At 44.1% G+C, this 12,478-nt stretch overlaps 1 protein-coding gene across 5 annotated transcripts in view; it reads left to right on the top strand.

The window, feature by feature from the left end:
* The window catches only part of Kctd1 (potassium channel tetramerization domain containing 1), a 208,731-nt gene that overhangs the window by 185,779 nt on the left and 10,474 nt on the right, over nt 1–12,478 (top strand). For all 5 annotated transcript variants that reach the window (XM_023713958.1, XM_023713949.1, XM_023713969.1 and 2 more), the window contains exon 3: nt 1,961–2,105. In XM_023713958.1, coding sequence (XP_023569726.1) covers nt 1,961–2,105 — 145 coding nt within the window. The remainder of the gene's footprint in view (nt 1–1,960; nt 2,106–12,478) is intronic.

Genomic DNA, 12,478 nt, shown 5'->3' with positions numbered 1-12,478 from the left:
CCTTTATATGAGACATGAGTTTTTAAATCATATTTAAAGGTTTTTTTATTGAAAGAAAAGTTCACATGACTTCCTTTTTTGAAAGGAGCTTTCCTACCTATTTGTCATATTTTAAAAGGGGTAAAATTGTTGAGTTCCTGTGAACCACTGTACCATTCCAATGTAATTTATGATATCAAAACAATCTTTAAAGCAGTAATATGGGCTTTCAGATCAGCATGGACTTGTTATGAGGCCAGCAAAAGCTTTTTATTAGAAAATGGAGTCATTTGGGCTGGAAATGGTGTCACATGCCTGTAATCCTACTCAGGAGAAGGGAGGAGGATCACAAGTTTAAGACTGGTCTGGGCAATGAAGCAGTACCCTGTTTAAAGAAACAAAAGAGGGCCTGCCAGATAGCTTAGTGGATTAAAGCACCTGCTTAGGCAGACGTGGAGGCTGGAGGTTCGATCCCAGGGTCTGCCGTATTGGCCCCACCCACGGGGCACACTGAAACATAGATTGGGACTAGGCATGGTGGCGCACGCCTGTAATCCCAGCTCTTGGGAGGCTGAAAACAGGAGGATAACTATGTGTCTGATCTACATGGTGAGACCCTGAATGCCCTGTACACCCTGTACTAAATAGAAAAAAAAAAAAAAAAGAAAAGAAAAGAAAGAAAGAAAGAAAGAAAAAGAAAAGAAAAGAAAAAGGGGTATAGGGACCATGGCACAGTACTCCTAGGCCCAATGCCCAGTACTTCCACAAAGCCATTGCTAAAGTGAGCCTTTTGGAAAAGGAAGTGATTTTTAGCATGTGAATTCCACTTTCAGACACAGGCAGCATTAGCAAGCTTGCTTCTTGTTCATAGAATAGACATGGCTACTTTCTATTAACTGAACCTACAAAGTGTGTAGGTTCAGCCTCCCTTAGTTGGGCAAGTGATGGATATAAAGTACTTTAACTGTGTCACATTGCACAAATGTTAGTCCTAAAAATGGGAAAACACATTATTGAAGATCCCTAAAAGTTTACCCATAGTCAAAATCCAGAACTAGGTTACATGTTTTGAGTGGTCAGATTTTTTTTTTTTTATGATGATCCTTGACTTTTAATAGTTATTTTTGCTAAAACCTAAGAAACTAGATTGTATATTGCTAACACAAAACATTCTCCCAGATAAGTGGAATATGTGTGTGTGTGTGTGTGTGTGTGTGTGTGTGTGTGTGTTTAATGTGTTTGCTACAGGGTCTCACTATGCAGCTCAGACTCCTAGTGATCTTCCTGTTTTCAGCCTCCCCAGCGCTGGAATTACAGGCTTGCACCACCATGCTGGGACTCATTTGCTGGTTTAGCATGCCCTGGGGGCAGGGCTGGCATGGCATGCAGGACTGGGGATCAAACCATGGTCCCTGCACTTGCCAAAGCAGGTGCTTTGTCTGCTGAGCTATCTCACTGGCTCTTGATATTTTATTTTGTGTAATAAATGTTACTATATTGACATTACCTTATTTTTTATATATTTGAGATTCATCGATGGGAAAATTCAGAAATCTTTTTTTTTAAAAAAACAGAATTGCTTTTTAAATACAGTCTGTTTAGAAGACACTTTGGAGCAATAACATTTTTTAAGTAGCAGAGAAGATTGTTTTAAGTAGCACAGCAGAAAAGGCAGGTCTTCCATTACAGTGACAGCGCTTTGCTATAATAACGGCGTTAGGAACATTTGCTTTGCAGGTGAAAGATTGTGAATGGAAGAATGCATTTGAGAAAACCGGAGAGTATTTGGAATCATTTGGTTCTAGCTATTTATTGCACGAGGACCAGCAGTTTTCAGAAAACCATAACTACTTAATGGATGATTTTTCTTGAGTGCCATCTGCAAAAATCCTACCGTTGACGGGGACACAAGACTAGAGCTCTTAGTGTTAATGGCCAATTGATCTAATTGTCTTCACTCTTCCCTGTTTTTTTATCACAGAATTGGAAGACTTTTTGATGGTACAGAGCCTATTGTTTTGGACAGCCTCAAACAGCACTACTTCATTGACAGAGATGGACAGATGTTCAGATATATCTTGAATTTTCTACGAACATCAAAACTCCTCATTCCTGATGATTTCAAGGTGAGAGAATCCACATTAAATTGACAATATGTGCTTTGCTTTGATGTGCTCCACAGTATTTCTACTCTTAAATTTTTTCCATAAACCAGTTCTAATGGTGACATAGGACTCTTAGGCATGGTTATTATGCCTTCATTAAATAAATTAAGGTATTAAAATTTTGTATTACCAAAAGAGGTTTACTTTGTATTTAAAGAATTGAGTTACACTTCATGTTAATAAATTGAAAATAAGTTCAGTAAGTTTAAGTCTCATTTTTGGCAGGTCTTAGCAAGCCAGAATATAGAAAGAAAACTGGTTAGCTTAATGAGGACTTTGTTTCCTGAAAAATTAAGAGTAAACATTGAGTCAGATTTTAGAATTATTCCCTTTAAAGTTTGTGATGAGCATTAAAATTAGTCACACTGAGGTAGTGCACCACCTTGTGCTGGTCATTGTGGGCAAGGGAATTGGGCCAGGAGAACAAAACAAAGTGTTAAATTACTACTAAAGGGAAGATGTGAAAATGTAATTTTGCAGCTGATAACATTTCTCTATATATGAGATTCTAAGGAATCAACTAAATAGTATTAGAACTAATAAAGAATTGATTTAATTAAAGGATCTAAACTCAAGATGAGTACGTTACAATAGTAATTAGTCTTACAGTGTCGTAAGTGCTCACCAACAATATAATGGGGGAAATGCCATACAAAAATGAAATGACCTAGGAATAAATCTAATAAGAAATGTACAACGCCTGATTAAGACAATCACACATCTCTCCATGCAAATATAAAACAACAGTTGGCCAAAGGAGGGTACTTTCTGTGTTCCTGGATGGGAAGCCTCAATATTGTTAGTGTCTCTCACCAAATTGTTCTATACAGTCACTGCAAATTCACCTAGGTGATATTTTTTTTTTTAAAAAAATGGAATTTGACCCATTTATAAAGTTTGTATAGAAGGAAAACAAGTTGAGGAATAGCTGATAGATAGATAGATAGATAGATAGATAGATAGATAGATAGATAGATAAATGTCGGCCATGGTGGAGCAGGCCTGTATTTGCAGCACTCGGCAGGCTGAGGCAGGAAGATTGCTATGAGTTCGAGACCAACCTAGGCTGCAAAGTGAGTTCAAGTCCAGCCTGAACTGCACAGTGAGACTCTGTCTCAAGAAACAACAACAACAACAAAAAAAATTCACTACGTAACTGCTTCAGTCATCCTGTTGGTAGTGTTAGTGGGTGATGGTAGATATGTCCCACCAATGTCAAAACATACTACTGAACAGTGATAACTTAGACGTGGGATTTAGACAGAGCTAAAACACACAAGTTAGTCAATAGAGAAGAAGACGATCCTGAGAGATGTGTGTGCACCTTCATAACAATGTACTATACAGGTGCTATTTCAAACCAGTGGGGAAAGAATAGTTAGTAGTTGGTACTGAGCCAGTTGGGAAAAATTGTAAAGCCAGAATCCTTTCTTACATTATAAATTCATAAAACTTCCAGAAATGAACTTAAAAACTAAAGCTATGAGAAAAATAAAGCAATTCCTAAAAGTATAATTTTGAGGTGGAAAGGTCCTTTGTAAACATGACTTAATATACAAAAATATCTTTTTAAAAGGTTGTGAATTAAAGACACCAGATTCAAGGGCTGGGAAGATAGCTCAGCCATCTAACCTCCTCTTGTCAAGCACAAGGACCTAGGTTCAATCCCCAGTAACGTATGCCATGCCAGCCCTGGAACCCAGGTGCACTGAGCTGGCCATCAGAACTGGGCATGGTGGCACGCACCTGTATTCCCAGTGTTGAGGAGGCCGAAACAGGAGGGTCATTATGAGTCTTGCATAGCAAGATCCCATACCAAATAAATAAATAAATAAATAGACACTAAATTCAAACAAAAGATGTCACAGTAGAAGAGAAATTTACAATAAAAGATTAATATTCATTATAAAAGAGCTCCTAAAAATACTCTTTGGAAACATACAAACAACCCACTGAAAAATTTCTTTAGCACAAAACAAAACTTCCTCAATGAAATTATGAATAAATATTTGAAAAGATTTTCAACCTCCCTAATATAAAAAAATAAATTGAAATGCTACTTTTTATCCGTTAGGTTAGCACAAATTAAAAACATTGATGATATACAGTGACATATACATCGTAGGGGGTGACAATTATGAAACATTATTGGAGGGCAATTCAGCAGTAGCCATTAAAATTTCAAACATACATAATCTTTGATCTAGTAATTTCATATTTATTAATCTTTTACAGATATTCACAAACATATATTTATAGCAGATTAATTTATCTTTACATGTAATTGAAGAGACTTGCAGAATATAATGTCTATTATTATCATATTTATAAGAACAAAAACTAGACATGCCTAAAACATGCTCAGCAATGGCAGATGGTTACAAATAGCATAAAATATCCATACTATGGTACAGTTCAAAAGAATGTGGTCCATCCATATTTATTGATGTGCTATGGGGAACTGCAAAAATGTTGTGACTCAGTGAAAATCTACTAAGTTGCAGAGGCAAGCAAGGGGGATGAAGGGGGAGGGGAGTGCTTATAGTGTGTTCTACACGTGTACGTGTTTCCCAGAGTGAACCCATTAATCTTCATGAACACTGTGTACTCAAAAAAGACATGAAAGCAAAAATAATAGTAAATTGCAGAAGCATGTGTTCACTGGGTACCCATTCATGTAAAAAGTCATGCATGTGTCCCAGCAGCACAGTGAGAACAATCCAGAACAGCAGATTCCAAAGTAATACAGGGTGCAGGGGCTCTCATCCATCCTCTTATTCTGAATTTAAACAATGGGACAGGTGTCAAGGATTGTTAGTTAAATGCAAAAAGGAATATTGAGAAGTTACACTATATTGCATATTTTGCATAAAAACAACTGTGTACGTTTGAAAAGAAAACCAGGACAGAACAGAGCTGCACCTGGCATACGCAGGTCCCCTACGGTCCTGCGTGGACCTGAGAATGACGCACGGGCCTGCTGCTCACCCACCAGTGGCAGCTCCAGGGGCCTCTCAGGAGCGTGCATCTCACAACGTTGAGTGTGAGTTGACGATCTAAAGTTGTTGGGACTTGGGTTTTGCACTGTGGCTTCTAAACAAAAGTCGTCTGCTTTATCAGTGATGCTGTCTTCCAAATCAGACAGGAGGGTTCTGAGAATTCATTTCCAATATGGCACACTCCTCTAGAGCAGGGCTATTGAGGGCAATGTATATGATGCATACAACATTTGTCTTTATTTGTTAAATTTTCAGTCTCTTTCTAGTATTCTCATTGATGCCATTTTGTTAATAATAAAATTTGGGCACTTTTTTATCCAGGGCTCTCAGGTAGGGGATGGATTAGGTAGGGCCCTGGTGGCCAGTGGCAGAAGTAAAGTGTCCTTCTTCCATCCCTCTTGCGGGGGTCATCTATGCTCAGAAGCCACTGCAGAGGAAGATAACTGGGCTGAAATGACAGCTCCAGGAGGCTGGGCTTGAAGAATTCAGGTTCACTTCCCAAGCCAGCTGTAGGTGGGACAGAGAACTCAGGGGAAAGCCAGGTCTGCCTAGAAAGCTGGAGGTAGCTGCATGAAGCGGGCAACAGGGCGCCCATTCCAGCAGTGCCCCTTAAAGAAGAGTGAGTGAGTTCCCGGAGAATGGTGAAAGTGTGACGCAGAGAGGTGACGGGCGTTCGTTTTTATTGTCCAAGTTTTCTAGAGGGAAGGAAGTGAGACTGGCCAAAACCCAAGGGAGGAAATTTCACTTTGAGTTCTGTGTGTGTTAGTTTGCATTTTATTTGTTTATTAACAATGAGCAGGCATCCTCATTAACTAATTAAAATAATACAATAAAAAATTTTAAGTGAACTTATTAAAAATGAAGTCAAATTTTCATTGGTACAGACATGTCGATTAGTGAGGAAAAAGCCATAGAATTTTATTGTCCTTTGCTGCCTAAGTTATATAAAACCTAGACTTTAGGAAAATGTTTAGTGGGCGCAGTATTGAAGTCGCCTCACTCTGGGGTGTTTGCACTTCCAAACGCCCGCTCAGCAGCCCTCCCTGGACAGTTCCTTGCTTCCCTAAATGTCGGTGGGCTCCTGACTACAGCACCACTGCCGTGCAGCCCACCACTCACCCTGCGTATCCCTTCTCAGAAGAAGGTGCCGGAATGCGCCGGCATCTCGGGGCACAGCTGGGGTCAGTGCGGCGCTTTCCTCCTCTTTGCTTCCTCCCCGTGCCCATCAGCGAGTCTGTCTCTCACACCTCCTGGGATTTCTCAGATCAGTTCCACCTCCCTCGCTGGAAGCCCCGCAGCTCTCTGGACTACTGGAAGGGCCTTCATAATTGGCCTCCCCTCTCTGACCCTTATTGGCTTTATGAAATAAAAGTAGGAGACACTTATTTCAGTAAAACTTTTTATTTTTGAGTTGATTATAGCTTCAGCTGCTCTTTCAAGAAATACCAGATCCCGTGTTGCCCAGGTTCCCCCAGTAGTGACATCTTGTGAAGCCGTAGTCACCATCACCACGAGGACGTTGACGTCCACACAGCCAAGGCTCAGGACAGTGCCGTCCCCTCAAGGCTCTTCCTGTCGCCCTGGGAAAGCCACGGTCACCCTCCTCTCTCCCTCCCCATCTCCCACCCTGTCCTGGACCAGGTGAGTTCTGCCAAGGGCCACAGTCCTGCCAGAAACTCCACATTGACTTCCCTTGTCCCTGAGCAAAGTGCCCCATCCTGGTCAGAACCCAACTGGCCCAGAAGGCTCTACCTGTGCCCACACACCTGGCTCTTCCCTATACCTGCGCCCCACAATTTACTTTCTCACATGCTCCATCATCTTGCCCCCACCACCAGTGACTGTTCGCCTCCTCTGCAGAGCTCCCCCCACCCCACCCCTGTTTTCCTCCAGCTTTTGTTTGAATTCAGGACTCAGCTTACCGATCAACCCCTGAAAGCCTTCCCGGCCCAGGTCTACCTTAGCGTTGCTGTAACCTGGATTCCCTGGGGTTGTGTCTCAGTTACTCTTCTCTCATTGCTGGGACAAATATTCAAAACTAAAAATGAAGGAAGGAAAGGTTTATTTAGCTCACAGTCAGTGAAAGTTTCAGTCCACACTCCACTGGCTCCAAGGCAGAGTGGCACATGGCAGAGAGCAACTTTTCATGGAGGCAGCAAAGAGCAAGAACAAAAGGAAGGAGTAGTGGCAACAATGGCAACAGAGTGCAAGTCTGTCTCCCTTATGTTTCATCCAGGCTGTCTACCCCAGGCCAGGCATAGCACTCATACCCATAATCTGAGCAGCAATTACACCTATAATCCCAGTGGATCATGAGTTAATCATAAACTCTAAAAGTCCACTCCATGACTTACATGAGGCTTTGGGGGTCAACTAGACACAAACCATAACAGGTTGCATACAGTACCTTTGTAATGATCTGTCTGTTAGCTCTGCCTGTCCAGTTCCAGGTTAGGAATGCTTTCAGATGACCAAGTCAGAGCAGCCAATGCTTAAATGAGAACTTGTTTTCCTCCCAAAAGAAGTCAGAGAGTGGCACAGAATCGGTGGCTGAGGTGCCTGCTCAGCGATTGGCTAGGACCAGCACTCTCTGTCTTTGTCTTTTGCTATCTTCAGTGTTTGCCACCTCAGAGTCGTATAGTGAAGGCCATAACACCAGGCATCATGTCTTCATTCAAGACAGCAAAAAGAGGTAGAAGTCTGTCCCTTTCATCCAAAGATCCCTCCGAAAGTTTCCCGTCTGTGGTCCATGAGCCAGAACTAAGGTTCACTGGCCAGAACTCAGCCTCTCCCAGCTTGAGGGGAAGCTGAGGGCATGGTGTTTTTTCCCTTTATTTCACACTCCTTAGTGAGAAAGGTAGGCAAAGGATGAGTTGGCAGTAGCTGTGGAGAGGCCGGTCGGCAGTGTCCACCCTGTCAGCTGAGCACCTGCCACACGTTACACTTGTCAGTGTTTGTGCTGGGGGTGAGAGGGTGTGGGGTGATGAGTGAGTTGCTGCAGTGAGCCCCCCATCAGGCTGGGCTCGTTTACGCCTGCTTGCGAACGTTCCTGCGCTGGACTCTGGGTTTGTTGTGTCTGTGAATTTCCTTCCTTGCTGCACTGTGAGCTTTATACACCGAAGGACATCTTTATGTTTTTCTGGAGGACAATTGCTAGACACACAATTGCTTATTATTAACTTAAAACAGAAAAAGGAGAATCACAAGAGGCCAGAAGCTACAAATAAGTAGATATAATAATAAACTAAATATATGTCCCAATTTAATAGCACATTTATTAAAATCATATAGGACCAAACAAAAAATGCAAAACATGTGTTTGTATAATATCATCACTCTAAGATACTTACCAGACTAATATATTAACTTTAATTCCCATTGTTAAAGAATGTGCAAGATAGCCACATTTGCCTTCCCGTAAGTCACAAACGATATTTTGGGAATTAGGGCTAGACAATGACAACGGCCATTGGTGTTCAGTAGCAGCAAGTGTGTGCTTCGGTTTATCGCTCAGCACATGGACCTGCGTGGCGGGTACGGCTTTCCCCCCAACAGCACTGAGATACAGCACAGAGAAGGAAAACTCTCCCTGTGCAGCATGGCGGAGGCCAGTTCCTGAAGGTCATCCTTGAAGACTCAGGATCTCATTCGCCTGTCTGCATCCGGGACAGCTGCCTCCGCTCACCTTGCGTGCACATCCCGGAGCCCTCAAAGACCTGCTGCTCCTCACCACTTCTAAACCTGGAGCACACCTTTAATTGGCTGAAGACTTTAGCTACAGCGCAGGCTGGGGCAGGGGGAACCAAACCTGTCCAAAGGAACTCCAATATCCAGGGGCCTTGAAATGTTTCCTACGGAACTGTGGGGTGACAGGCTGTACATTACAGGGCATCTGGACCCTGGGAGGGGCAGCGGAAGGTGGCTAGAGGCTGTGGTGGAAGTGCACCACACCCACATGGGCTTTAGGGGAGCATGTCCTGAGTGCTACCATGGGGCTGCCTGTTGCCAGAGCCTTGCCCTGAACCCGGAGAAGGGTGCGCCTTTTCCACATGGAGGGGCTTTCATGTACAACTGGGCGTGCTTTGCTCCAGACCCTGAAGGTTGGGTAAATAAGTTCTTGAAATCAGCGTCCCACAACCCTTAAAATCTCGTTCCATAAATACGCCACCTGAGCTAGATGCCCACGTGACAATTTGGATAATTTCGGGTTTCAGAACCCCATGTGAGTGGCAGCTGTTTTCCCTTGGCTCCTCCTGAAAGCTGCTGAAATCCGTCCTCTGGATGAGTACGCACGTGCTCCTTTGCAGTGTCTGATACAGATCCGACCCTCCCGCTTCCTTAATTTCCCCTTTGTTCATTTTTATCTTATTCCCCACATACAAACACAGGCAATTGTGCATGCCCACTGTCACGCATACATGGCTGCAACTCCCCGGATGCCCAGAGTCCAGAGCCGTGGCACTGTTTTTAGAGGGAGCTGTACAGTTCCCCCTTTCTAGCCTTTGGTTTTAAACATCTTCTTTGATCAGTGCCCTATGGAGCCTCTCCTCATGACTGTTCACCGTTCCTAGATGTAGGCGGGGACACAGCCTGATCACCTGTCTCAGCCACGTGCTCATTGCTCAGGTGCAGTAACAGCTGATGCCTGAGACTCAGAGCAGGCGCCACTCCCCTGGCTCGCAGGCAGCCCCTGGTCAGCAGGCTCCAAGGTGGAGCCTTGTGGCAGAGGGGCCTAGTGGAGCACAAGCTGCTCACCTCATGGCAGCCAGGAAGCAGAGAGCCAAGGAAGGGGCCAGGGAGGGGAAGGTCCTCTTCCAGGTCACCCCCAAGGGACTCGCACCCCCACGACCCTGTCACCTTCCAAACACATGCAGCCTTTGGGGCCATTTGCAGGCTCAACACTAACACAGTCCTCAACTTAAACCTATTCCTGATTCGGCTCTAAGGTCTAATAGCATTTTATTATAGAAGATGTAGATGTAGTATGGTAAAAAATTTTAAAATGTAGACAAAGCAAAATTTTAAAAAATCTAAACATCATATTTCCACCATTCCAGTTGTCAGTGTTAAAACCCAAATGTGTAGCCCTCTGGATTTTTTTTTTTTTTTTCTTCTGTGCTTACTTTGGACAGTAATGCTCTACTTTTCAATTTTACTAAAATTTATTTATTTATTTTTTGGCAGAACCGGGGATTGAACTCAGGCCCTTGCGCTTGCCAGGGAAGCATCTATTCTACTGAGCCATCTCCCCGGCCTCTAAAATTTATTTTTTCTAGTACTATAACCCACAGTCATATTTTCCTGGCTGACCCTAAAATGTCCTTAACATGTAGCTTTTTCAAGATAGTATCTGACCAAATACTGAATGAGGTTACGGTCTGTAAACCTTTTATTATCTGGTATGATTCATGTTTACATGGTTATGGACTTGCTAGGAGACACTGCTAATTCTCCTACAAAATGAGCACCAGCTAGCCTTTTCTGATTGCCTGCCCTACATAGTTTAGCTCATGCATGTGTGTCCCAACTCTTTGTCAATTCGATGCCATATCTAAAGGGGTGATGAGTCTAGGTTAAACATTCTGGTGAAAATACATTTCTGGTGGTGTATACTGCATGTTATGTCAGAGAAACAAATACAGGAGATCAGCCTGCCACTGATGATGCTAGGATTGACCGTCCAACCTGGGCAGGTTGCATGTCCCTTCAGCTGCAGCAGAAATGATCTCTGCCAAGGTGAAGACCTTTTCAGCCCTGGTGCTGTTAACATGTGGGGCTAAGTAATTCCTTGGCATGGGGCTGCCCTGTGCCATGGAGGATTTGAGCGGTATGCCTGGTCTCCTGCACCAAATGCCAGTAGCACTCCGCTCCCAGTTACAAAAACCTAAAGTGTCTCTGGAAAGCTCTAGATAATCAACATCGCCATAGTGGAGACCCAGTAGAACAGTTTGAAGAAAAGAGAGAGTGAGTACTTACTACAGGAGATACTGGCTGGTTTGTCTTGTAGGAGTAGTATGGAAATTCCAGGTCACTTCTGAAGACCTCAGCTGTGGGAATTTCGGGGCTTCTCCTAGAGCCACTGCTGTTCACATGGCTCTCCCCCAGCAATGCCCAGGCTCTTCTTCCCCTTTTTGTTCTATAAGAGGTCATCTGATTGGCTCAGCTTGGCTCCTGTGTCTACTCTTTAACCATCAGAAAAGACTGTAGTACATATAATTATACAAAACCAGCGTTTTCAGCAGGGGAGGATTCCCCTTAAGTTTTTTCGCCGTTACCTGAGGGAGTGCCCACTTAGGACATCCACCCTGCCCATACTACCTGGGATTTCCTCCGTAGTCTAGGGACCACCACTGCCTGACATTCCTGCCCGTGCCTAATCACATTCCCTCAGAAGAAGGATTGGCTGCAGCAGCCAAGAAGGAGGAGGGCAGAGCGAGGACAGCAGCCAGCCCAGCCCCCGCAGCACCCTGGCATCAGAGCCCCGCCCACACCGTTTGCACACATCAGGCCTAACTCCCTCAGTGGAGTGTCCATGTGACCCACCAAGCCAGGTGTTGCTTCACAAAGTAGACAGCCTGCCTTCAGTTCTGCCATCAGCACCTTGTCATTGCCAACTGAGACTTGGGGGCGCACAAAGATAGTGACAGGGTGTGGAAGGGACACTTGGCTGATGCTTCTGTTTCCTTTAATAGCCATCAGGACAAATATTAAGCTGGGTGCTGTTGTTCCAGAGAGACAAGAGTATTCAGGGGAGTGTCGGTGATGCTGGGCAGGGGTGGGGGTCTCATGCCAAGAATTCATGAGTAGAAACAGGACCAGGAACAAATAGGCCAGCCCTGGGCTTGCAAAGAAACAAGTGCCAGTCCAAGAGGAGAATGCAGAGAAAGATAGGACAAGGAAGAGCTTCAGAGCCCACACTCCAAAGCCTGACAAACTATGGTGGCCACCTCGCTCCCATGGTAGGCAGCAATCTTTAAAACAAAGGTGAAGTAAGTCCTGCTAGGGAATGTCTTTCCTTCCAATGAGTACTACTTGGGTACCAGTTTTAAAATGTAGAATGGGAGATCCTAGGCTGGTCTAAGCACCTGCTTGGCAAGTACAAGGACTCAGGTTTGATCCCTGGTACCACATGCTGTACTGGCCCTGGAACCCTAGGCACAGTGTGCCTGCCTCAAAACCGGGCATGGTGGTGCATGCTTATAATCTCAGCACTGGGGAGGCTGAGACAGGAGGATCACTATAAGTCCGAGCTGTGTAGCAACAACCTGAACCAAAGAAAGAAAAGGAAGGAAGGAAGGGAAGGGAAAGGAAGGAAAGGGAAGGGAAGGGAAGGGA

Source organism: Octodon degus, unplaced genomic scaffold (assembly GCF_000260255.1).
Source record: "Octodon degus isolate 3935 unplaced genomic scaffold, OctDeg1.0 scaffold00003, whole genome shotgun sequence".
Classification (NCBI taxonomy): Eukaryota; Metazoa; Chordata; class Mammalia; order Rodentia; family Octodontidae; genus Octodon; species Octodon degus.
The sequence above is the reverse complement of the archived record's forward strand: the minus strand, read 5'-3'. Positions and strand labels throughout refer to the sequence as shown.